Here is a 26,438-nt window from a genome sequence, read left to right on the forward strand (position 1 = left end):
AAATAAATTAATTAAACAAAAAAAAATTTATAATTCGAAATTCAAAAAAAAAAAAAAAGGCAGACGCAGGAAAAATCGCGAGCCAACCGCACTTAATAACACTATTATCACTTTAAAAACATTGAATTTAAAGAAGAATATAAAAAAGTTAATAATAATAATGATAATAATAATGAAAATATTTTTAAAAATAAATTAAATGTAATAATTTAAGCAAAAATAAAAATTTAATAATAATAATAATAATAACAATCACAATAATAATAATAATAATAATAATAATAATAATAATAATAATAATAATAATAACAACATAATAATATAAATGAAATTAATAATAATTTTTAAAAAAACGAAAAAATAAAAATAAAAATACCCAGTCGTTGGAAAACCGCGGCTGGATCTAGATTGTTATCATTATTATTATTATTAGTAGTAGTAGTATAAATAAAAAATTTTAAGGGGTGACAAAGCTGTAATTTTTTAAAATTCAGGGGTAAACTCGTAATTTAATAGGAAAAGGAGTGGCGACAAAATAAAAGGATGTCGATGTTTAATAACTCCCTTTGTAAAATTGCATATATGCTATTAGTCAAGGGCTAATAATCGAAACTAGCATTTATTGGTGATAATACAGGGTTGGATTGTATATATCTCTACCTAGGTTATCATCAATTTAGAGGTATTCTAAATTGGATACCGGGTTAGTTTGGTTTCAAAAATTCAGATACCCGATTTTTCAGATAGTGAAAATCACTATTCGGTTCCGGTCCGAAAAAATCGAATACCGGATATCCCGTTTTCAAGTTTTTATTTATTTTTTCGTTTTATAAACAGTTTTATGTTTTATTTCACATAAATATTTAATCTCACTTCACCTTCCTTTTTAATCAAGGTTATGTTTTAAACTTTGAATACAAATTATTTTGAAAATATGGTTGGATTTTCAGAAGTTTAAATTAATTAATAATAAATTAATCATACAACTTACTTATAATTGAGAATTGTACATATTATTAAATCTAACAACCTAAACAAAAAATATTTTATATATATATATATATATATATATATATATATATATGATCAAATAAGAAAGATTTTAAAATAAGAAGAATGAGAAGGATTTTTTTTTTTTTACTATATATACAAAAAAGATACTATGTAATGTTATAAAGTAAGAACATTCTAAAAATTTATGTCATAGTTACTTTTCTACGTAATATGATTACTTTTACAATTATGTGTTTTTGGCTCAATCGTGACCATAGATTTTTTTATTTTAGTGAAATCAAGGGTAAAGAGTCCTTTCTACCCTTTTCATTGGATCCCGCCACTATATATATATATATATATATATATATATATATATATATATATATATATATATATATATATAAGGGAAAGATCCACTGAAAAGGGCGTTAAAAATAAGAAGGGTAAGAAACACTTTATACCCTTCATTTTACTAAGATAAAAAAAATCTAAGGTCACAATTGAGCCCAAAACAAATAATTATAAAAGTCACTATGTTATACAGAAAAAATACTATGACATAAATTTGAAGAATGTTCTTAATTTATAACATAGTATCATTTTTTGATATATAGTGACAAAATAAAAATCCTTCTTATTTGATCCTACATGGGTTCATATATATATATATGTAATTCGATTTTTAAACTGGATATATACCCGATCCTAATATTATCCACTTTTTGAAACTAGATACCAGATCGGATATTTTTGAACCAATTTAACAAGTTATAGATCGGATCCGATATATGCCGTTTATGAATAACATTGAAACCTACAAATATTACCCTTATATTGTGTCAAGTGAAACCTTTAACTCAGAAAAAAATATTTACAAATAAAAACAAAAGAACTAAAATACTTCAAAAAAAAAAAAACATTTTTGTGAGAGTAACTAAATGATATTGTAGCAGTGAAACTATTTTTTTACTTGGGAATAAGAATTGGAAAGAAAATAGCCTCTTGAGTCTCGAGAAGAGTTATTTTTAAGTAAGATTTTTTAAATGGGGCCAATTAAGATTTCTAGTTTCAATTTTTTGTATTTGATAAATGATTTTTCTTCTTTTTGTTTGAAATTTCACTTTTAACTTCTTGGTATATTAAACGCTAAAAAATGTATTTGAATAAACTTGTTGACTCATTTTTATAGTCAATAAACGACCAATAGAAATTTATAAGGGGAAATTTCACTTGGTAATCCTGAAATTTTGGGTTTTCCATGTGGTAATTAAAACTTTTTAAAAATTCTTACGGTAACCTTAGGTTTATCAAATTGTTTCACTGTGACCTTTTTGCACATAAAACGTTAGCAAATGTTAATTTTGAAGTTTTAAGGCTGTTGTACGCTTATTTATGCGACTCACCATTTCAAATAACATCAGTTCAACCTTTTCCCAAAAAATATAAATCTTAACTCTACCATCTTTGTATTTGGGAAAAAAAAATATAATTTGGATGAAAGATTATAAAGTTGGGGTTTATGTTTTGGGAAAAAAGGTTAAAATTGATGACATTTAAAATGGTGAGTCGCATAAATAGGCGTACAACAACCTTAAGGCATTGAAATTAATATTTACTTTTATGTAGAAAAATGTCACAGTAGAACAATTACGTAAACCTTGGGGTTACCACATGATTTTTTAAAAAGTTTTAATTACCACGTGAAAAATCCAAAAACCTTATGATTACCACGTGAAATTTTCCAATTTTTAATTTTACCAAATTAACTCTTTATCGATAAAGTAACTTACTTATCTAGTTCTAAAATCAATTTAACAATATATGGATCAATCTCATAAAAAAAACAATCTATGGATTAAACAAGAGCTAACTAGTTATATGACTTAATCAGAATCGGGTTTGGTGTCAGTTTTAAGTTTTATGTTTGGATTTCCCGTTGTTTCACTTCTAGTGACTGGTTTCAATATCAAAACCCTGAAGCACCAAAAACCTTGGAAACACCCACGACCACCATCTCAAGCATAGTCAGGAATCATCCGAATGTCTATGATCTTCAGCAGCCGACACTGCAATTTCACCTGGGTGAGTTGTCTTTTTCCTCGCATAATCACTTCTCAACTGTACCCGTATGCTTATTTTTCTCCTTTGAATCATTCTTATTCTTCATTCATTAATACCCACCATTTTCTTTGCCAATTTATACCTTTCCCATGTACTAATTCCAATGTTATTAACTCAAATGAGCGGCGAAGAATTGTCGTTGGCTTATCAAGAATGATTAAGCATAATGAATTTCATCTTTTAATGGGGTTTTCTAGTAAATTTTGCCCTTTTCTTCTTGCTAAGATTATGAAATTGTTTGATAATAGGGAAACTGCCGCTGCATTTTTTAAGCTGGCATTTCAGGATTATTCTCATGATACTATTAAGCATTGTTGTCTTGCTGCACATCTACTTGCAGCTGATAATCTTAGGTTGCTTGCCCAGGATTTAATTTCATGGGTTATTTTAAAAATTGGTTCTTGCAGAAGTATGGAGGTTTTTGACCTTATGTGGAATCAACATTCCCATTATGAGTCCGATTTTTCGGTACTCGATTCGCTTATGAGGGGTTTTTTGAATGCTGGGTTCGTTTATATTGCATTAGATATGGTCAAACGAATGAGAGATATTGGTGTTATTCCTAGTTTGTCCGCTGTTAGTATTTTAATGAAGTCGTTGTTTAGGGTTGGGGATTATGGTAGTGTGTGGAAATTGTTTAGGGATATGATTCACAAAGGGCCTTATCCTTCGAATTATACGTTTAATATTATGATTCTTGGTTTTTGTAGAAATGGTTGTCTTGTTATTGGAGAGAGTTTGCTTCATGTTATGCCGAAATTTAATTGCCAACCAGATGTAATTGCGTATAATATTTTGATTAGCGTGTGTTGTTCTAAGGGGAGAACTGATGAGGGGTTAATTTGGATGCATTCGATGATTGAAAGTGGCTATATACCGAGTTGTGTTACCGTGAATACTATCATGAATTCGTTATGCAAGGAGGGTAATGTAGCTGCAGCGAGAAAACTATTCAATGAAATGAGTGAATGGGGACTTAGTCCTAGTATCGTTTTGTATAACACCCTAATTGATGGATATGCAAAAGCAAGAGACATGGTTCAAGCAAATAGTTTGTTTGAAGAAATGAGGAACAGAGATATAACGCCTGATGTTATAACATTTAACATATTAGTCGCAGGGCACTACAAGTATGGAAGGGAAGAGGATGCAAAACGTGTCTTAAAGGACTTTTTGTTTTCAAAATTGATTCTTGATTCTTTGTTATTTGATTTTTCAGTCTCGGGATTATGTTTGACTGATCAATTAGACGATGCAATGAAGTTGTTAGATGATTTGCTTGAGAAGGGGCGCCCTGTTAGTGTTGTTGCGTTTAATTCCATAATTTCTGCCTATGCTAAAGTGGGTTTAATAGACGAAGCGTTTAAAGCGTATAAGATTATGATTAACTTTGGTTTTTCTCCAACTTCATCCACATGTAGCTCTTTGCTTATGAGTTTGTCGAAGAAAGGTAGGCTGCAAGATGCCAAGGATCTTATGAATTATATGATAGAAAAAAAATTTCCTGTAGATAAAGTATCATTTACAGTGCTTATAGATGGTTATTTTCAGAATGGAGATTTGTCGGGGGCTCAAACATTATGGATAGAAATGAACCAGATGGGTTTATCTCCCGACGTTGTTGCCTTCTCGACCTATATTCACGGTCTCGTTAAATCCGGCCTTGTGGCGGAGGCCTTAGCTGTTTTTTCAGAAATGAAAACGAGAGGACATATGCCTAACAATTTTGCATACAATTCTTTGATTTTTGGCTTATGTCGCTGTGGCATGATGAGTGAAGCATTGAAATTGGAACAAGACATGAGGCAAATGGGTTTGGTTCCAGATACGTGCACTTTCAATATCATTATCAATGGGTTTTGTAAGCAGGGGAAAATGAAATCGGCCATAGCTGCTTTTGTGGAGATGCATCGGACGGGTTTAAGTCCTGATATAATCACATACAACACACTAATTAATGGGTATTGTAAGGCATATGACATGGTTAATGCTAATGACCTTGTGGAAAGGATGCAATTTGGTGGTTGGATGCCCGACATTACCACCTATAACATTCGTATGCATGGACTTTGCTCTAGTCGGAGGACAAGTCAAGCAATGACAATGTTAGATGAGCTAGTATCAGCCGGTATTATCCCCAATTCAGTCACATACAACATTATGATGAATGGAATATGTGGTGATATGCTGGATCGGGCCATGATGCTGGCCGCAAAGTTGCTCAAGGTAGCTTTTTTGCCTAATGTCGTTACTGTAAATTTGCTGCTTTCCCACTTTTACAAGCATGGGGTACCAGAAAAAACCTTGATGTGGGTCGAGATGCTTCATGACATTGGATTTGAATTTAATGATGTTACATATAAGTTAATTGATAAGGCGTATAGTAATTTGCAAGAAAATACAGAAGCTTCCGGAGGTTTATCAGAAAAGAGTCTGTTTCTTGACTTTCTCATGTATATCAACTATGACTACCTACGTCGAAATATGTTTTCCCTTGAACATCATCAGCATCCTGTAGCTTTACTTGATGATGGATTTTGCGTTTCTTCTGTTGCTGGTTAGGGTTATTCCTTTCCTTTTTGAGTTTCAATGAATCATCACTCAACTATGAGATGGGCCAAGTGTATCCGGTGAGAACTTCATCACTGGTTGGACCTTGAAAGTAAACATCTTAGCAGCCTTAATGCCTAAAGGCCGCTAAAACTTGCGAAATATCATAGACAGAACGACCGGTAGTACCGGAGATACCAGAAGTTGGAACATCATCATGGCATCATATATGGAAATTCTCGGACTTGCAATGCGTGATGCTGCAACAGAATTTAATAATGGGCTAGGTAACTCTTCTAATTTGATCTATCTTTAAGGTCTATCCTCTATGGTGTAGTAACTATTGCTTTTTTTTACATGAAAGGCCTTTATGGGGAAAGATTCATGTACTCTAAGGAATGCGACCGCATTTGGGAGTGGAAGTGCCATGGTATGCTGTTTACACTATTGTTTTCTTCCAAAGCGAATGTTTACCATATTGTCTTTTGTTTATATAATGATGGTTATTTTATTATTTTTCGTTTTCCGTCTGGACTTTTTTTTTGGTAAGCCGTGCTATACAAGTGATGATTCTTTTCTTTAGCTCACTTAGCGAGTTAGCGTACATGTTTTGTCATTCTTCCTTTTTCTTCCCTTCTTGGCTAACAGACATATACTGACTAGTCCGTCTGAAATGTGAAACATAATTTTCCTCCATATTTTGCTTTAGTCTAACTCACTGTCCCTGTAACACCCCGAGATTTTCTGTATTTTAATAACTTTTGGGTATTTTATAATTATATTAAATTAATTTTGAAGTAGTTTTAATAAATTCCTTTCATATACGAATTTAAATATTAACATATATTTATATTAAAAATACAATTACGATTTCTAAGTAAAGAGGTTCGAATCAAAATAATTATTTTATTAAAATGTATGAGCACACGAAGGTGAGTTTCTTAGTTGGGCTTCGCAAGAAGATGAACCTAGGTAAATAAATAAATAAATACGTATATAAATAATATAAAAGGATGGGTTAGGGTTGTGAGTACTCCTTCCCTCACTCAAAGCACGCCTCCCCTTTCCCTCCCCTCTCCTCTTCCCTTCTTTCATCCCTCCATTGCGGCACACCACCACCACCACCACCAGCCACATATTCTTCCTCCATCGGTGAGCAGCCACCGTAGCAGCAGCCCCGCCTTCCTCCCTCACGGCACCTAGCAGCGGGCACCCAGCAGCAGTGGCTGCTTTGTTCTCTTCCTCCCCCCTGCAGCAGCGTGAGTCTCCAAGCAGCGGCAGCCACCTTCGTGGTGGTTTTCCCGGCAGCAGCAGCCCAAAACCACCATACCAACTCCTCCCTTCTTCACCCTTCTCTTGTTTCATCTTAGTAAGCCATCTCTTTTATTCTCTAATTAATTTTCTAGTTTTAATGGGAGTTTTATTAAGTGTATAGAGTTTGATGTTGGTTTTGTGTTAATTTCATTGAATCTTTTTGTGGGTAAGAATTTGATTGATGAATTAAACATGTTTATGACTTAGGGTTTGAAGTGTGATTTGAAATTATGGGTTGTGTGTTGATTTTGTATTAGTTTCTTTGAATCTTAGTATGGGTAGTAATTAAATATGTTATCTTTGAACACGAAACGATTAGGGCTTGGATTTAGAGATGAAATTACTAATGATGTGTGTTTTATACTATATTTTGGTGATGATTGATTAAATAACTTTAAAAGTTGTTTTAAGATTTGGTCGATTGGTTATTGTTGTGAATAATTAGTAATGGTGATGATGTTAGTTGACTATTAAAGTGATTTTGATTGATTAAATTGGGAATAATAGTTACTAATTGTTGTGGTTTGATTGTTGTGAATTACAAATACCCTTATTAGGTTGTTATTGAAGTTATAGATACATGATATTAGTAAGCCAAGAGCATAATGTCAACTTATCGTCGATGGTTGCTAAAGTTATTTGTCGTGTTGGTTTGACTATAGTTCTTAATAGCTTTGGAGAATGTAACAAATGATATCCCGATACGATAACTCTAAGATTTGTCTTATCGTTATATTAATGTTATATTAAAATTGTAAGATTTAGTTGTGATTAGTTATTTTTAGGTAACACGAGCCGATATGCTCAAAATTAGCTAATGTAAAGAAACGATTCACACATACTTCTACTTTAAATTGAGGGAAAGACTTATGTTGTGTTGAGTTAATGATTTTAACTTGTATTGAATAATAGCGGTTACTTTAGTATTTAGTTTGGTATGGCAAAGTAGTTAAGAGAACTTATTAATTCTACTCATATTTTATATAGGTGCCCATTTCGTAAGAGGAAAGTAGAGCCTTAGTTGGGTGATTTTGTGACTTTTGATCGTGCAGTGACGCTTACAGGTACATATACGCAGTATCTAACCCTTATATGCAATTTGCTTTAAGACATTATTGTTTATTGTGATAATATACGTTGCATTAAAACTATGAGATACTAGTGAGTACACTTTATATGAAGAGCTATCGGTTATGAAATCCTTGCGCTTAGAATAGCTATAGAGAATGAGAGTGTTAGTAGGAGGCGGGGACCACACCCTTATTTATCTAAGAATTGGATTATGCTTTACTTGGAGTTAGAATGACTCCTTTACAGGTGAATTTCATATTTTGTTGAGTGGCTCAGTGGGTTTTGGCGTGCTGCTATCCCAGGGCGCTCATTAATAGTTGAAAGTGGAAGTTATTCCCATCTGGTAAAGTATTAGATTATGATTAGCTGGCGTGACTCAACTGGATTATGTCCGGTTGATTTAGTAGTCCCCTAGGTGTGGTTCGACGGGACCACCGTAAGGGGGGTATGAGCATGCTTGGGTCACTGGGCGCCGGGTGGCCGATACCACCCCTTGACCGAGGTGTTTCCATGCGGGCCTTGCAAACCCCAATATGGTGCCTCTTCACTGGTTTAGTACCCCAGTGTGTTAGTTTTTCCCGAAGGAAGGACCCGAGAGGGTCAGCTGGAGGGGGCATGAGCTCATACTTTGCCATGGGCGCCGGGTGGCCGATAACGCCCTTGGTCGTGTCACTATGCCAGGAAGTAGAAAAAAGATCCACTGATAGAAAGTTATTCAGTGATAGAAAGTTTATTCATTGATTGAAACTAATTTAATGATAGAAGGTTCATTCTTTGGTAGAAAGCTTACACATTGATAGAACGTTTACTCATTGATTGAATATCTAGTTCATGCTAGTGAGAAGTGTGCCTAAGTTAAGTTACCTCAAGGGTATTACAGACTATGATCACACTTACCTTAAGATAGATAAGCTCTATAAGATCATGTGTTAGGTGTTCTGTTAATGCCTTGGTCGAGTTGATACTATACGTGTTTTGCAAGAGTTTATGTTTGAAAAGAGGAGCGTGAAGACCTGCATTCTACCCAAGAACACATGGTTCGGGTTGGAAAGTACGTAATGAAATTGAGAAGTATAAGTGGCCGATAAACGGTTACTATCTGTGCTTGCGTCTTATGAAATCATCTTATGTTGTTTTATAATATAATGTTATCTTGTAGTTGGCCTTATTATATTTGATGTTAGTTACTGACGTGTACGTGTTTGTTTTTATGTTTGATTGTTGATGACTTTCTATGATTGTCCTGCTATGACACATTGGCCTTTGGTCTAATGTCGAGCAGCAGGAGGATCATAGGCAGGTGTAACAGGTATTGGAGCTTCTTTTGCATTGCATTGCATTGAGAGAGAGTGATGAGGGCGAAGCATAACCTGTGTCATACCGCTATCTTTCGATTTTGTAGCTCTTGTTATCTTTTTGTAAACTTTGGCTGTATGTGTTTTGTTATGAGGCTTGGTGTCTTCCCTTGTATATTTGTATTTCCGCTGCGTAGTTTATAACTCTATATAGTTTTAAGGAGTTAAGTCTTTTTAAACGCAAACGTCGACACTAGAACCACGTAACATGTTTGGCATGTTGATTTAAGAAGCCAGCGACGAATCATTTCGCCGTGGTGTGAGATTTTAAAGGCAATGATGCCGTAGATTAGTTTAATGTTTTATTGTGCTGATTGCTCTACCACATGTGCGATTTTTAGATGAGATGCTGCCGAAATTTTCACTCACCCTTTTAAAGTTAATGTTTAACGTTTAACTAAATTCTTTTCCTTTTCTTTTAAGTAACACCCGAATTTTCTCCCGTCCTTTACGGTTTTGGTTTCGTTAAGGGGTCGAAAATTCATGGGTGTTACAGTCCCCTTTGGTTGGTATATACGTATTTGTTTAATCGACTTAGTCTAAGTTCTCGGTACTAATTTACTTTCGGTTAATGTTCATTGTTCTTACAATTCAATAGTATTCATTTAAATTTAAAATATTTTACCATCAATTATTAATAATTGAACTTTTGTTGTTGACGTGGATTAGTTCATTTACGGCGCGTTCGATTAATGGTACTAAATGGTGGTAATGAGAATGATTTATAGTGTAAAGTTTTATCAAAAGTTTCATGTCATTCCCATTATAATGAAACTTTGATCACAAAAAAGTTTTTTTGTTCATAAATTTTCATTACCACCTAATACCACCTCTCTCAATGGTGATGCATTGGAATGAAATTTATAAAGAAAAATGAGATGATTGAAGTTGGACAAGCATGGGTATCAAGGTATCAATAGATTTTTTGATCAAAAATACTCTAATTTTCATTCCCTTTACCACCGTTTAATACCACCTATCAACGTGCCGTTAATAGATTTAACGACGAGTAACATGTCTTGGGATATTAGAAGTTGGTTCTTCCCTATGTGCTGTGAGGGGATTCAACATGGTGAACGCAGACAGATTTTGTTTATGTTGGTTATGGATGTATGGTGCAACTAGTGTTCTTTGCATGTGTGAGGGGTAATGTGTGTCAACTTCGGTTGATAACCTGCCTGATGTGGTTATTCATCGGTGGTTTTTTCAACCCCGCAATTGATTTTACATATTTACGTGCCCTTAGAAAGATAAGCCAGAAGAACGTCACTCATAGCTTCACGCGCAGCTGGAGTCTATTTCTGGTATCCCTGCATTTGCCCTATATTTGATTTTGCATTGTTTAGAAGTATTTTCGGGTTATTTAGCTGTGAAAGTACTTAGTAGCCGACCCCAATCTTTTGTTGAAAATAGGCAAACTTAAACTATTATTAGTATAATAAATATAGTAAATGTATATTTACCATTTAAAATTTATAGGATAAGAGAAATTCCAGGATATTATATTTAGCCTCAAGATAACTATAAAAGTGTATTTTTGTAATGCAATTATAAGATAATCAGAAAAGAATAAAAGGTTTTAAATAAGTGATTGTACATTTTTATATAATACTTTTAATATTCTTTCTCCTCTTACTTTGTGTATATTATATTTCTTACATATAGGAATTAACAAATTTCCTATTATTTTCTATATGGTATTAGAGCCAGAATTATAAAATAATATATCTGAATTTTAATAATGACGTCGTCAAGTAACACATTTCAGGTGCCCCTTCCAAAATTATCAAATGCAGAATTTTACGATGACTGGGCAGTTCATATGAGAGTATTCTTTCGTGCCCAAGATTAATGGGATATTGTTGAACATGAATTTAAAGATGTCAAGGACTCTACAACATTTGAGGCTTTGACAAAAGAGGAGAAAGATTCATTACTTGAAAAAAGAAAAAAGATCAAAAGACATTGTGCTTTATATTTTATTCTATTGAAACAAAAAATATATTTCAAAAAATTTCTTTAGCGGAAACTGCACATGCTGCTCCTACAAAGGAGATGACTGAGTTAAACAAGTACATTTGCAAACGTTACGTGGCCAATTTGAAAATTTAAATATGAATGAAGATAAAACAATTGGAACCTATTTTGATCTGGTCCAATATATTGTGATCAGTTATGAGCTAATGGTGAAAATATTAAGGACCAACGTGTAGTTGAAAAAATTACACGATCAACAAATTCTAAGTTTGATGATGTTGTTCCAGCTATTGAAGAAGGGAATGACATATCTCAAATGTCCTTAGAAAGATTAATGGATTCATTGTCATCACACGAACAACGAATGAAATATAGCAACAATAATATTAGTTCTAATTCTGAGCATGCTCTACAAAGTAGAGCACATGTTACTAGAGGTGGATATAACAATAGTCGCGGTCGTGGTCATGGTCGAGGTCGCGGTCAAGGAAGAGGAGGAACTTATTTTTCCTCTAATAAAGAAAAAAACGGAGAAGGTAGTTCTTTAGGAATTCGTGGAAAGACATTTAATAATCGGGATAAGTCCAAAGTACAACGCTAAAATGCGAACGATTTGGACATTTTGCATCAGAACGTCGATCCAAGTCGCAATGTCATCAAGATGAGCAAGCTAATGTTGCTGAAGCAGAGCAACCATTAGTTCTTGCATTCAAGCAAGGAGCGGAGACTGAAGCAAACAATATTTGGTATCTTGACACTGCTAGTAGTAACCATAGGACAGGTCAAAAAGATATCTTTAGCTTCTTAGATGAATTAGTTCAAGGAGAAGTTAATTTTGGGAATAAAACAAAGGTCCCTGTGAAAGGTAAAGGTGATATTAGTATTCATTCTAAGGATGGTACTAATGTTACCATTGTTGATGTATTTTATGTTCCTGATTTACATTGGAACTTGTTAAGTTTGGGTCAACTGTCTGAGAAAGGACACAAGATTGTATTGGAAGATGGAGCTTGCCAGATCAAAGGCAAAAATGATAAGACTATTGCAAGGGTGAAAATGACAAAGAATCGCATGTTTCCTTTGTCTATTCATACTAAATATTTGATGAACTTGCAAGCTATGATTAAGGATAGCAACTGGATATGGCATCTTCATTTAATTCGGTCATTTAAATTTTAAAGGTTTAAAATTATTAACCCAAAAACAAATGGTGATAGGGTTACCAAATATAAAAGCTCCTAGTAATCCTTGTGAAAGTTGTATACTAGGAAAACATCAGAGAGATTCATTTCTGATTAGAAATTCAAGGCGTGCAAAACAGTCATTAGAGTTAGTTCACACTGATATATGTGGACCGGTTGAGGTAGAATCTATTGGTCACAAAAGGTATTTTTTACTTTTCGTGGATGATTATACAAGCAAAATATGGATATATTTTCTTAGAGAAAAATTAGAAGCATTCAACAAGTTCAAAGAATTCAAAGCTCTTATTGAAAAGCAATGTGGATCTTATTTAAAAACATTAAGATTAGATAGAGGAGGAGAATTCACGTCTAATGAATTCAATGACTATTGCAAGCAAGAAGGAATTAGGCGTGAGTTAACTGCAAGCTATACTCCACAGCAAAATGGTATAGCAGAAAGGAAAAATCGAACAATATTTGAGATGGTGAGAAGCATGTTAAAGGCCAAACATTTACCAAAGCCATATTGAGCTGAGGCCGTTGCTTGTTTTGTTTATTTATTAAGTAGGTGTCCAACAAAGAGCGTTCGTGGAAGGACACCAAAAGAAGCTTGGACAGGTAACAAACCAGATGTCTCTCATTTTTGAGTATTTGGGTGCATTGCATTTGCTCATATACCTGATGAGAAGAGGAAAAAATTAGATGATAAAAGTAAAAAATGTATCTTCATTGGATACAGTGATGTTACAAAAGGTTACAAGTCATATAATCCGGATAGAAAAAAAGTAATAATAAGCAGGGATGTCCACTTCGTTGAAGATGAAGAATGGCAATGGGACAACGCGACTGATACAAATACTAATGTCAGTGTGAATGAAACAAATTTTAATGATACTCTTGAACGTGTTACCACAGAGCCATTGTCGTCGGCATCATTATCACTACATCAAGAATGGTAGTAGAAAAGATTAAATGGGCGACCTCAGAGAAATCGAGTATTACCAACTCATTTGCGCGATTTTGTGATTACTAGGGATGATGATGAAAGTGATAATGATGCAAATGATGATATAGCAAATTTTTGCTTATTTGCCGATTGTGATCCCGTTTCATTTGATGTTGCAATAATAAATGAGAAGTGGGTCCAAATAAGGAAAGAGGTGATTCATTCCATTGAGAAAAATAATACTTGGGAACTAACTAGTTTACCACCTAGAAAAAAGGATATTGGTGTGAAATGGGTTTATAAGACAAAGTATAAACCTGACGGTGAGGTAGATCGCTATAAAGCAAGGTTAGTGGTCAAAGGCTACAAGCAAAAACTCGGGATTGATTACTTTAAGTTTTTGCACCTGTTTCAAGAATGGAAACAATTAGAATGATTTTGTCTATTGCTGCACAAAACAAGTGGAATATTCATCAAATGGATGTTAAATCAACATTTTTAAATGGTATACTTAAAGAGGAAGTATATATTAACAACCACTTGGTTTTATTAAGAAAGGAAGCGAGAATAATGTTTATTTCGTCTCAAAAAAGCATTGTATAGGCTAAAACAAGCTCCCCGTGCATGGTATTCTCGCATTGATACATATTTATTAGAAGATGGTTTTATAAATCCCCACATGAGCATACATTGTATGTGAAGTTGAAAGACAATGGTGACATTTTGATCTTGTGTTTATATGTTGATGATTTAATATTCACTAGGAACAGTGAGAAAATGTTTATAGAATTAAAGGAAGCAATGAAACAAAACTTTGAGATGACATATTAGGGTTTAATGTCATACTTTCTTGGTATTGAAGTACACCAAGACAAAGAAGGTATATTTGTGTTGCAACAAAAAAATGCGACTGATATTTTGAAAAAATTTAAAATGGATACAGCAGCTCCTATAAAGACTCTAGTAGCAGAAAAGGTAGAGATGAAAAAGGAAGGCAGTGGAAAACTAGTGAATCCAACGTTTTTCAAAAGTATTGTGGGTAGTCTAAGATATTTGACTTCTACAAGACCTGATATTGTTTATGGAGTTGGATTGATTAGTCGCTACATGGAAAAGCCTGATCAATCACATTTGCAAGCAGCAAAGAAGATTCTTCGTTATGTGAATGGTATTCGAAATCGTGGAATATTGTATTCTCTTGCGAAGAAATATGATTTGGTAGGATATATCGATAGTGATTGGGTAGGTGACGTCGAGACATGCAAAAGTACCTCTGGATATGTTTTCTATTTAGGAAATGGAATTATATCATTCATGGTCATCTAAGAAACAACCTGTTGTAGCCCTTTCAGCTGTAGAAGCTGAATACATTGCAGCTGCACAAGCATCTTGTCAAGTATCATCATCAAAACTTACCAACTATTATAATGTACGATAACAAGTCAGCTATGGCACTAGCAAAAAATCCAGTTTTTCATGGACGGAGTAAGCACATTGATATTCGTTACCACTACATAAGAGATATTGTAAAGAAGAACGAAATTGAACTTCAGTTTTGTAAATCTGAAGAACAAGTGACAGATATATTTACAAAACCCCTAAAAGTTGAGTTATTCGAAAATTTCAAGTCTATGCTTGGAATCGCAAGTTATAGCAATCATAATTGAGATTGTTTCAAGTTTAAGGAGGAGTGTTGAAAATAGGCAAACTTAAACTATTATTAGTATAATAACTATAGTATATGTATATATACCATTTAAAGTTTATAGGATAAGAGAAATTTTAAGACATTATATTTAGCATCAAGATAACTATAAAAGTGTACTTTTGTAATGCAATTATAAGATAATAAGAAAAGAATAAAAGTTTTTAAATAAGTGATTGCACATTTTTCTTACATATAGGAATTAACAAATTTTCTATTATTTTTTACATCGTTTGGAATTAAGGATCTGGTATTGTTATTGTTGTATTTAGCTATGAAAGTAAGTATTCATGAGTTGTATTTTGATGTTTTTGGTTGTTTTGCAAATTCAGTAGGTGAATATTTGCTGGTTGAAGGATCAGCTTGTCGATATGGTAGAGCATGCCTGGTGTTAGTGTCTTCTTGAGAAAGTAATACGCGAAGAAGCCATGACAGGAAGAACGAGAAAGCAAATGGCATTGGCAGGTAACAACCGAGAAAGATGGGTCATCGTCTTGTGGTTGTCTGTGTCGTGAATGGAGCGGCAAAACAGAAATGAAAACCCGAAACGAATGATGAGGAACGTGTAATGTCAAGGCCAAGTAAAGTTTTTTTTTTTAAATGGAAATATTTTTCGTGTGCTAAATGTAATTAATAATTAATTTTCATATATTTGTATTTTTTTATAAAAACTATTGTACTTGGGGAAAAATGAAGATGTTGAGAATAAGATTGGAGAAAAAAATTTTTGTTTACAATTTTGGTGGAATTTTTTTAAAGAAGATTAGTTTTTCAGAAAATTTCTTTTCTTTAAACAGACATCTCATCTCTTAACAAATCAAATGATAAACATAAAAAAAACTATCACTTGAAAATATTTTTCGAAAAATCAAATATCCGAGAAAAGAAAAGCACAACAATCTAAAAAGGAAAGCCAAATGATTTTGATTTATTGACAATTGCTTATGTTAGGTATATTGTTTTGTCCCTTCAAAAAGGCAAATATAAAAAATATGGTAAATTTTAACCCAGAAAAGCATCAAGTAACAACAATATGATTGATTTTTTGTGTACCAATCAGTTATGATTATGTATCCAGCATGCTTTCTTCACTTGTCCAATTCAAGTATAGGGTTAACTTTTTGTCCACAATCTTAAAGGTAATCAGTAAACCTTTATTTCAAAAAATCAATCATAAAAACATTTTATTATCTCAATGTCATTAAGTAGCTTCTACCTAAGACAGAATTTGAAGGGTCGGATGTAACGCAAGACGCAACCTTACCATTGTGGCCTTGTTACTAATAACACTAACAAGGTTGTTTCCGACTGAATGACGAGGTGTTCAAAACATACCCGATGACCTGATATTTATCCGACCTTGTAAACGAACCCGACTTGACCCGATTTCAAAATGAATTTAAAATTATGTAAAAATCAATATGGACACAAAATCCGATTTTGAACCGACCTAAAACATGTGACCCGAAATTGACCTAATGACCCGAGTTAACACCTCAGTATAAAACATGCAATTGTTTTTATCTATTTATAATGAAACTGTTGATAGTTCATAAAACAAATTTTGACAAGTATGTAATACGGAAACTGGTTACAAAGGCTTCTTAACTGAGGCTAATGCTGTTCAAACAAGAGTACTTTCAGCAAAACCACACAAGAAAAACCAAATTCAGAACAAAAAACACATAAGAAAATTGTAAACCTGAACTATCTAGATTAAAATCAACACTCTAATCAAGTATACTATACACTCACATGCAATAATATTCACATTATAAGTAACAATTTCATCCTACAGAATGGCATCTTCGCTTCTGAAAGAAGAACCGCGATTCAGAATTGGCCTTCGACATCAAAGGCTTGACACTATTTATCCGAAAAAGGGCGTTAAGCTTGCTAAGTTTCTTCGTAAATGACTTAAACAACTTATTAGCAGGATGTGTTCTTACCAACTCTTGTTTCATCGAAACATGATCTTTTTCTAAGTCGGTTAGTCTCATTCTCATTCTAGCGACTTCTAATTTGAGCTCGCGGTTTTCTCTTCTTACTGATGCGTAGTTGTCCCTAGGCGATATGGCTCCACTACCTGCTCCGCTACTTGATCTTTGCGGGAATTGATGCCCATTAAGTGAGCCAAAGAAGAATTGGTTGTGTCCTCCATTCATTGCATTTCTAAGCCTGATTTGTTCGAAGTAGAGTACTTGGACTGCCATTTGTACTGGGAGTCTTTCGTTTTGTGCTGCATGACTGCATGCTTCTTGGGAAAGCTTCTGACTATCGATGGTTTTGCATAGCCGGTATCTCTCCGAGTCCTTGATGTTTGGATGAACCTGAAGAAGAATGTTTGTGAGAGTTAACTAACGTCAAATCATCTTGCACACGGATGCACCTGTATTCAGGAGTGAATCTAGGCCCGGGTCATCCTAGGCCAGGGCCCGAGTCATTTGATCAAACACAAGATTATTATTGAATTTTGTAACATACAACATAGAAAAATAGTAATTGATTTAGTTTAGCACACATGTAGTGATGCAGAGCTGATTGTTCGGCTCACCCTATACAAGAATCTTGGATTCACCCCTGCAAGTAGTTAGGTGCACCAAGTGCTATGTTTTTCTTATCGTGCATTTGCAGCTCTCAAAACGAATGTGCGAATAAGAAACAAACTAAAGAAGGGTATTTAGTGCCCCTACAAGATAGAATTTTCACTTTGGAGACTAATCTCTAGTTTAGGGGTATGGGGGCGGGGGTTGTTCTAATTGATTACAGAGAGAACACTATATTCCGAGTAGTCTGAAAGGGTAGAAAAAATTACGAAAGGCGAGTTACCTTGAGGAAGATATCCACCGCTCTATATAGGCCATCAGTGACAACGCGAGCATGATCAGGCAACAACTCGGCAAGAGCTATAAACTTGGAAGGTGTTAAGTTTGAATCCAAAGCAACTTCGGCAAGATAATTGTCTAACAATTTGGATACTTTTATAATTGAGCTTTGCTTAGGAGAACCCGGGCTATCAAAATTATACATCATATCATCATCATTGCGCAAATGATTATCATCATCGTCATCCTCATCTAAATTCAAAAAAATCGAGAATATCCTCAACACCGAATCAGTATCGTACATCGGGCTATGATTATTCCCATGTGAACTAGCAGGAATAAGTATGTCTTCCAAGATTGCTTGGTCTAATTGCAATCCGATCCTTCGCTCTAAATCAGTCCGACAAGAAGTAGAAGCCGTGTGCGCAATTGCGCCTTTGAGCAAGCTTGAAAGGAACGCCATAGGAACCGAACTTTTCCTAGATTGTGTAGGTAACAAGCTCACCATTGTTTCAACTAATACCCTTTGTTTCTTTTGAAGTTCTAAATCCAAATAGTTACCTTTAACAAGTTGTGGGTCTCTTATAACTATACCTTGTAGAGAATTTTGAGCATAATTTATCAAGATCTTGCTAATCAGATCTTGTTTAAGTCCCTTCAATTTCATTGCTGATAAAACCCTTTGGAAGAAATCGAGATTCAAAACTGATAGTGATTTTCCCCACCAATCTGCAGGTGTTTCGGGCTCCAAATTCGACAATCCTTTCGTGGGGTAATTATGTTCGAGTTTCAATAACCCCGAAGAAAGCTGTTCCTTACACGCATTATTCACAATGGCGGTAATTATTCTGTTAACCAGATTTATATCCTCTGCCATAGGCAATAGTGTCTCACATTTGTGTAGTACTGATATGGAGTTTGCTATATTTGGTAGAACCATGTCTTTCAGGTATACCTCGGTTCTGGTTTCAAGGCTTTTGTCTGCATACTCATCTGTCATTTCGAGGAAATGTGCAGCACATCGAAGCATAGCTACATTCGATAGAGTGATCTCGACATTGATCCCGTAGCAAAACTTGGCTGCTAGCTCAAATGCTTCGGAACCACCTGGTACCAAAGGTAGACTAATCCTTGACACTTTCGAATCCTTAGCCTCTAATAAATGTCTTCGGATTCTTCCACTTCGAGACACAAGAGGAAACTGCAGCAAATTACATGTTTTGTTATCAGTGTCTCATGATTCATTAATTTCCTTGCAAATTGCGAATAAAAAAAGCGAATTATGGTCGATTTTGTGGTATTTAGGGTCATTTTAAGCGAACTGTGAATCAAAAAACGATTTAACTAGCGAATTATGTTCATGGAATATATCTAATATTCAACTCTACTATGTTTCATGATCTTCATTTAGCATATCATTTAAGTAATTGTTTAGATCTTTCTTTCCTTGAAAACCCTAGTTTCTTGAAGATGTAGCAAGTATTACTACTCGGGCAATTTTGCTATCTTCCCTACTGTTCGACAACAACCATCGGCTTAAATTTTTTAATTGAGTTGGTTCCTTGACATGGTATCAAAACCAACATAACAAAAAGGGTAAGGGGTTCGAATCTCATCCAACCTTCACTTAACGTGGAATGTTTAGCGCCAGGTATGAAGAGAGTTTCTATTGCATCTATACTTTTTGTCCAATGAGCTCTATAATACCTTATGTGAGACACTATCAGCTTAAGCTTGTGGTTGTTAAAACGGGATATCATATGTACTCTATCAATTCATTGTTGCATCAAAATCAAATGAAATTGTTTACAAAAACAGATAACAAAAGCTAAACAGGGAATTAACAGAGTACTTACTTTATGAAGTGCAAAGCTAGAAGCACCCACATCAATGGTTAGATCACTAGATACATCAGATATTGGCCTGAAATATGCAAAACAATAACAAGTTTTCAGACTAGAACAGTCAACAATCTAGTAGTAAGGTTTAATCTAAAGCACAATATGTAATGCATCCATACATATTCTCTCACAAATTTTAGCTGTTTACCAACCTCTATGCTTTCGTTTACTGATGCATTTCTCAAAACCACACAGAAAACCATATATCGATTTTCTGAACTAGTCGGCCCCATGAAGCATTAAACACTAAAAAGTGAGGTGTTTAGCAAATAGCTGATAGCTGATAGTTGAACATGCTGATGAGGGCAAGTAGTCGGCCAAATGAAACATCGAACACTATGATTTCAGACTGTGATGTGACATAGACAAACAGTTCAAAGGGGAAAAAAACTTAACTTATGGGTAGAATATTTTGTGTGGGGTCTTGAAAAACAAGGTTAGCTAACATGAGGCTGAAGTTTCATCTTGATATGTAGCTGATTTAGTAAGTAGACAAATACAAGATGTCACGGAACCAACTCAGCCAAAAGCTTAAGTTGGTGGTTGAGGCCCAGGATTTTTAATATACTCTAACACGCCTTCTCACATGAAAGCCCGTTGGGCTAGAAGTGTAGATGCAGCACAAACCCTTCTCATACCTGACGCTAAATATTCATTCCACTTTAAATGAGGGGTGGCCTGTGACCTCTTGTCACGTTGACTTCTGATACCATGTCAAAGAACCAACTCAACCAAAAGCTTAAGTTGATGGTTGAAGCCCTGAGATATGCAATATATTCTAACACAAGATAACGAATTTCTTTACAAAACTGCATAGAAATCCATCCGTACTGTATGGGTTCCTACTTGAAAAGGAGGCTAACAGGTAACAACTAATGTAGACAAAAATATTATTGATGAAGGATCTAATAATGGAATGTGTGTTAGATAGCTGATGCAGGTTGGTAGATAGACAGATTAGGCCCAGTCCTTATGATGCAGTCATTTTCAGTAACATAAGGGCTATGGTCAAGGTTCATCTTAGTTGTTCAATCACATTCTTAGAGTAATAATTCTGTCATTTGCCTTTAGCCTACATTAATTTGTAGGTATGTAGGTATGAACTATGAACAACACGAGAATTATGCGTTCTTTTAGTGGTTGACGGCTTTTTCTTAGGGGCAGATCTATGCCCAGTTAAAGCTATTAACTGACAATATGCAACTTATGTATACGACTATATACCTATAAATACTACTTTATGTGTTGGTTAAGTTTTGACATGTGACAATATTGACCTAGGTTTAACCCTTATTAAACATACTTTTTAATATTATCGACATCATTTGAGTTTGTTCTAGATTCGCCACTACTTTTCCATCCATGTTTGTAATAGAGATTCTATTCTCACCATCAGAAGATCAATTCCCTTCCCCTTTCTCATGCCCTTCTTTGACGGTAGGGGGTTTGCCTTATCTTGGAATCAAAAAAAGTTTAATAGAAAAAAAATAAAAAGTTAAAAAATGCGGAGAGTTATAATTCAAACACTTTGCTCAAATTAAATTTAATATGTTTATAATTACATATTTAAATTTTAAATTATGTGCGTTTCTTATTTATATATAGTATATGATATTTTGCTATTAAGAATTAAGCGGAATCATCTTTATCAGAATATGGTTATGTATATAAGTATATTATATGATACACACTCCTTAACATCTAACTATTGATATTTAAAGTAGAGTTGGAATATTTATGAGTGTCATTAATAATTTGATATAACTAATTAAAAGCAATTTGTAGATATAAAAGTATAATTTTCTTGATTTAAAAAAATAAAAGTTTGGTGAATAATGTTGGATGTTGTTGAAAGTTTCGTTGATTTTATTTATTTAGAAGTATAATAAAATAATGGAAAATCTTTATGACAAAAAAGGTCATCCTTTCTTTTGACTTTTATTCCCAAATTTACCATTTCTTAGTAGTCCCCAATCCCCATACCTACAAGGCTACAAACTACAAAGTGCAAAACTGTATTGAATTTGATTGGGACACTTTTTTTAGTCCTTTTTTTTTTTAGCTTATAGAAGTATAAACTTTTTAAGAAATTTTTGTAGTATTTTTAATTTTTATTCAAATATTTCAATTCCCTTTTAGTATCATTCAAATAATTTCATTTATTCCATCATTTTTAATATTTATATAAAATCTTAAAATTTCATCATTGTAATTTATTAGGAAGAGAGCAGAGTAATTGTAAATAGTTCTCCAAAAGAACCTCAATCCTAATCATTAAACCTGTCTTTTAAAACTTTGGCACTTTGTTAGATTTAAATTATTATGATCGGATATTGTCTCAATTAGTGTATATATCACTTTTTCTAAGTGAGAACTTAAATGTGATTCTCGTTGTTCCTATATCTAGGCCTTTTTTCCGACTTATTTTGTATGCGAACAAAAAAATCACACCTAATATTTATTTGATGCTTTTTTAAAATTTAGTTTTTAGGCCTTTTCAATCTTGTTATATTTTTTTAACGGTGATTTCTCATTTATTTTCTTAATCCTATCCATGTACAAAGTCATTTTCTTTTTTTATAAAAAATTAATAAAATAACATTTTTCCAATTGTTTTAGTCTTACATTATATCATAATTTACCAAAAAAAACTTTATATTCTCTTATATATGTTTCCATGTATTTTAGTTACATAACTCACCCGTTTCTCCTACCTTGGTTAGGATAATAATTTCTCATTATATTTTGCCACGCTTTTTCAAACTAACAATGAAATCGTTTTTCATATTTCATTAGTGTTTATAAATTTATTATTTCCATCCACTCATATCTCTACAAAACATTAGAATTAAAAAACAAATAATGGTGTAGTAAAGAATTTATTAGACATTATTTAAAAAAAAAAAAAGAATTTCGTACATACAAAATTTATAGTACTATATTTAATAATTAGCTTTAAAATGTTCCTAACCTTCCAAGTTCCGCATTTTCTCCGTATTATTATACTTGTTAAGTTGTTAAATTTGACTTATTGCACAATTTAATGCGTTTTTTATCATTTATAAATTGAATCATGCATAAGTAAAAATATAAATAGTTAATATTATAAAAATATGCGATTACACGATTCAAACAAGATTCTACTTGAATCTATTTTTTTTACACAATAACTGTAATATATATAAAATAAAGTAAGTTTGAACGGTAAGTAGTGTCAGTAGTATAATGTTGCAAGTAATATAAAAAAGAAGAAGTATATTATTTGTTAATTCAAAGTAAACTTAGACAATAAATAATAATTCCGTAACATTTTATCATTGTAGTACTATTCAAAAAATACGATTATGATTATTCATCTAAAATAATGATTATTGAAATGAATTGATAACTCTTTTTTCCTTCCGTGCAACATACACAAGATGATGTTTAATGTTTCTTTTGCTTTTGTGTTGTGGAGCATTCATGCAAAAATAGATGCTATTCAATCTATTTAAATTAGTACTTCATTGAAGAGAAGGAACTTTTTTTTTTAAAGAAATGTAAATATTTGAGAATAAATAAAGAAATAATAATAAAATTAAAACCGATGAAATTAAAAGAAATAATAAACTATTATTTAAAAATAAAAATAATACAAAATATAATAGCAGATAAAAAAGATTTTATATATAATTTAAAAATACTACATCATAGAACATTTATCTATTATATCTTAGGTTATAAAACAAGTTTTATTTCATATTAAGAATTATAAATTAATTTAATAATTGAGAATTTTTTGTTCATCCTAAATTAAATTCTCTAACCTATGCCTATCACTAAATAAAACTAAATTTTTTCGTATATATTTTGTAACTTGGTTTGTGCATGACTCCTTACTCCGTAGTCCTTATTCATCACTTTTTTAATTAAGCCTTGTAACTAATTGCAAAATAGTTAATAATAAAAATTTAATTCCAATTAGAGAGAAATACATTATATTAATATATTTCATAATTTTGATGGACTATTCATCTTTATTAAATTTGATTGTATACAAATTCAATAACAAATTTATTAATTTGAAAATTAAATGAAAAAGCAAATTCAAAAAAACAAAAGAAGGAATAGACATGAGCTGCAAGAGAAATTAGGAAAATGGAAATACCATTGATGAGTAGGAAGCCTGGTGGTAGAAGTAGGGCGGGAAGCTCTTTTCCCAGACATATTCATATTAGTCTTCAAATCAGAGATTGTAACAACTCCCATCTTTATTCTCCCCACTACTTAATTCTTAATTCCCATCTTAATTCAGTTCCTAATTATCCCGCGCTTTCTCTCTCTACTCTTTTTTTCTCTCTCTTAATCCTTGAGATTGTAAGTGTGTGTGTGTGTCATGTGTGTGTAAGTCATCAATGGAGTGATGTAAAGGTAACAAATAGAATCATATAGGAGTACTCTAAAGCAAACCATACTTTTCCTTTTTTTTTTCTTTCTTTATTTATGTGTGTTATGTTAAACTCTTAATTTAACCCACCTTTACGTTATGATAGACTCATCATCATAGTCGATGTATCTCAGTCATAGAATTAGCTTTGATCAGGGTCTGTAAAACTATGATATTTAATCATATTCTATTTTTATATATGTAGTTGCAGTTGATGTTTTCTATTAAGGGTTTGCAAACAACATCTTTAATTTATTATTACTAATAAGTAACAAGAATAATAGTTTGTACATTTGACCCCTAAAACCTAATTGGGAGCTATTGAGCTTCATTAGAGTAGTAAAATGTTGTTGTTTATATTGTTTTATATCTTTAACAGTAAAAAATTTACGATTTTTTAGTTTTGGATTATAATAGACTATATTAAAATGTCTTATTAAATCATGTTTTCCACGTGATTATGTAACATTTGCTATTAAAATTAATTGAAAACAACATCTTTATCAATACTAACGAGAATGATAAAGATTATGTAAATCAAACTCCTTCAAACTTTGTTTATATGGTGTCACCCACATGTGAATTATCCCACATTAAAGAAAGACAATAGATTAGACTAGGGATGGCAATGGGTCGGACTCGGCTCGGATTATACATACTCTTGACTCTGCTCCGGCTAATAGTCAGACTTTCTTTTCAGTCCACCTCCACTCGGAGTCAGATTATGCATGCTCTAAATTTGCCCCGACTCGATTCTCGGACCTCCAACGGAGTCGGATTATTATCAAACTTTATTGTTGTGATATTGTACTAATGATTTTAAAGCATATAAAGTTAACAAAATATATTTTTCAAATACAATTTAACAAAAAAATATGTACTTTGAATTCAAGTTTAACAAGAGAAATAGTCCTAATACTACAATTTAACAAAATTTTCTCGCATTTTGATTTGGCGTATTTTATTTCTCTTGATCTGATTTGTCGTATTTTGATTGATTAATCTAAATAAAAATACCAAGTAGTTTTTCAAAATTGAAAATTACAATTAGTATGAGAGAGATCTTGAATTAGTCACGTCTAGAGTTTTAAAGAAAATAAAATATTGGGGTAAAAGTCAAATTCAAAGTCAGATTTCCTTCAGGGTCGGAGTCGGGTCGGAGTGTTGGATTTTTAATAAGGTTTAACTCCGGCCCGTCTCTAACTCGGATTCGGATCGTAAATTCGGAGTCGGAGTCGGATAGCTTTTTCTCAGACTCGAATCGAATTATTTTCCTCAGATCGAGTCGAACTAGGGTCGGATTCAGACTGAATTGTCATCCCTAAATTAGACTTCTTCTCCTTATTATTTGGTTTGTCCAAACTTATTTCTTAAATTCTAACCAGATATTTAATCATATCACCGGTTAAGTACTTGAATTAAATGTTCATCTCCAATAAGATTTATAACTCTTCTGGTACATTAAAAATTATAAGGACCCTCACATATAAAAATTATTTTAAAGTGTCTATTACTATCTACATGAATTGTCCCACTTTTTAAAAGAAAAAAAGAAATTTCTTAAGTTCTAAAATTTCACTCAATAAATGACCTTATTAAGGTATTTAACCCATATGTTAATGTGGGGGAGAAGATGTTTGTAATAATTTGATTAGGGTAAAGTCAAGAATATAAACTTGCTTATGTTGACACTTTTCGGTGAAAGGTAGAAACTTTATGTTTTCTCTGACTTTTACATCTTATATTTAAAAAAAAAAAAATCATCCATTTAAAAAAACATTGATTTGGAGACACCAGCCGGATTCCTGATGAGGCGCATTGCTTTAAGGGGTTTTGGTAATCATATGGGTTTGTGAAAGCAACTTCACACAAAAATTAAATTTATTTATTTTGATTAGAATAAGCAAGAGATTATGTGTAAAGATTCCATCTTTGGGGTCCTTAATAAGCTAAGAATGACTTCCTATATATGTTTAATCATCAACACCACACTCTACTATCCTCTATCAATTCATATGCTCCTAGGCACACCTTTTAGGCTTTTACCTTATTATTCTCAAGAGACCA

General features: G+C 32.9%; 4 protein-coding genes across 12 annotated transcripts; 3 read left to right on the forward strand and 1 right to left on the reverse strand.

The window, feature by feature from the left end:
• Positions 1-2,917: 2,917 nt before the first annotated feature.
• Positions 2,918-15,973, forward strand: LOC130812690 (pentatricopeptide repeat-containing protein At1g09900-like). 7 transcript variants are annotated; one of them, XM_057678244.1, is made up of 5 exons: positions 2,918-5,954; positions 6,032-6,097; positions 7,969-8,045; positions 9,335-9,361; positions 15,552-15,973. In XM_057678244.1, the coding sequence occupies exon 1, from the start codon at positions 3,037-3,039 to the stop codon at positions 5,677-5,679; it is 2,643 nt and encodes an 880-aa protein (XP_057534227.1). In that variant the 5' UTR covers positions 2,918-3,036; the 3' UTR covers positions 5,680-5,954; positions 6,032-6,097; positions 7,969-8,045; positions 9,335-9,361; positions 15,552-15,973. The 7 variants fall into 7 exon arrangements, with proteins under 7 accessions (XP_057534227.1, XP_057534231.1, XP_057534233.1 ...); XM_057678248.1 differs by lacking the exon at positions 15,552-15,973 and adding an exon at positions 11,176-12,828; XM_057678250.1 differs by lacking the exon at positions 15,552-15,973 and having other exon boundaries at positions 2,918-3,078; positions 3,366-5,954; positions 9,335-11,152.
• On the forward strand, positions 10,286-12,563 carry LOC130813636 (uncharacterized). Its single transcript, XM_057679473.1, has 6 exons — positions 10,286-10,317; positions 10,439-10,517; positions 10,696-10,782; positions 11,176-11,235; positions 11,608-11,920; positions 12,016-12,563. Exons 1-6 carry the CDS (start codon positions 10,286-10,288, stop codon positions 12,561-12,563), a joined length of 1,119 nt encoding a protein of 372 aa, XP_057535456.1.
• On the forward strand, positions 12,592-14,345 carry LOC130813637 (uncharacterized). Its single transcript, XM_057679474.1, has 5 exons — positions 12,592-13,053; positions 13,137-13,186; positions 13,308-13,523; positions 13,602-13,862; positions 14,279-14,345. Exons 1-5 carry the CDS (start codon positions 12,592-12,594, stop codon positions 14,343-14,345), a joined length of 1,056 nt encoding a protein of 351 aa, XP_057535457.1.
• Positions 15,974-16,319: 346 nt separating the features above from the next.
• On the reverse strand, positions 16,320-24,338 carry LOC130812692 (BTB/POZ domain-containing protein At1g03010-like). Of its 3 annotated transcripts, none has more exons than XM_057678252.1 (4): positions 24,093-24,338; positions 19,901-19,967; positions 18,049-19,245; positions 16,320-17,549 (listed from the first exon to the last, which is right to left on the reverse strand). In XM_057678252.1, exons 1-4 carry the CDS (start codon positions 24,191-24,193, stop codon positions 17,007-17,009), a joined length of 1,908 nt encoding a protein of 635 aa, XP_057534235.1. In that variant the 5' UTR covers positions 24,194-24,338; the 3' UTR covers positions 16,320-17,006. The 3 variants fall into 3 exon arrangements, with proteins under 3 accessions (XP_057534235.1, XP_057534237.1, XP_057534236.1); XM_057678254.1 differs by lacking the exon at positions 24,093-24,338 and adding an exon at positions 20,098-21,524; XM_057678253.1 differs by lacking the exon at positions 24,093-24,338 and adding an exon at positions 20,065-21,524.
• Positions 24,339-26,438: the final 2,100 nt, after the last annotated feature.

This window comes from Amaranthus tricolor, chromosome 5 (genome assembly GCF_026212465.1).
Source record: "Amaranthus tricolor cultivar Red isolate AtriRed21 chromosome 5, ASM2621246v1, whole genome shotgun sequence".
Classification (NCBI taxonomy): Eukaryota; Viridiplantae; Streptophyta; class Magnoliopsida; order Caryophyllales; family Amaranthaceae; genus Amaranthus; species Amaranthus tricolor.

What these genes read in the sequence shown, in the direction of transcription:
- LOC130813637 (XM_057679474.1), top strand. Translation starts at nt 12,592, where the DNA reads ATGGTGATAGGGTTACCAAATATAAAAGCTCCTAGTAATCCTTGTGAA. An exon ending in ACCAAAAGAAGCTTGGACAG is followed by an intron (nt 13,187 to 13,307) that starts GTAACAAACCAG and finishes CATTGGATACAG; the next exon opens with TGATGTTACAAAAGGTTACA. An exon ending in GTAGATCGCTATAAAGCAAG is followed by an intron (nt 13,863 to 14,278) that starts GTTAGTGGTCAA and finishes AATATTCACTAG; the next exon opens with GAACAGTGAGAAAATGTTTA.
- LOC130812692 (XM_057678252.1), bottom strand. Translation starts at nt 24,193, where the DNA reads ATGGGAGTTGTTACAATCTCTGATTTGAAGACTAATATGAATATGTCT. An exon ending in CTAGCTTTGCACTTCATAAA is followed by an intron (nt 19,246 to 19,900) that starts GTAAGTACTCTG and finishes AATTTGCTGCAG; the next exon opens with TTTCCTCTTGTGTCTCGAAG. An exon ending in CGGTGGATATCTTCCTCAAG is followed by an intron (nt 17,550 to 18,048) that starts GTAACTCGCCTT and finishes ATTCTTCTTCAG; the next exon opens with GTTCATCCAAACATCAAGGA.
- LOC130813636 (XM_057679473.1), top strand. Translation starts at nt 10,286, where the DNA reads ATGATTGAAGTTGGACAAGCATGGGTATCAAG. An exon ending in TGTTTATGTTGGTTATGGAT is followed by an intron (nt 10,518 to 10,695) that starts GTATGGTGCAAC and finishes CTTCACGCGCAG; the next exon opens with CTGGAGTCTATTTCTGGTAT. An exon ending in ACTGGGCAGTTCATATGAGA is followed by an intron (nt 11,236 to 11,607) that starts GTATTCTTTCGT and finishes GAAAATATTAAG; the next exon opens with GACCAACGTGTAGTTGAAAA.
- LOC130812690 (XM_057678244.1), top strand. Translation starts at nt 3,037, where the DNA reads ATGTCTATGATCTTCAGCAGCCGACACTGCAATTTCACCTGGGTGAGT.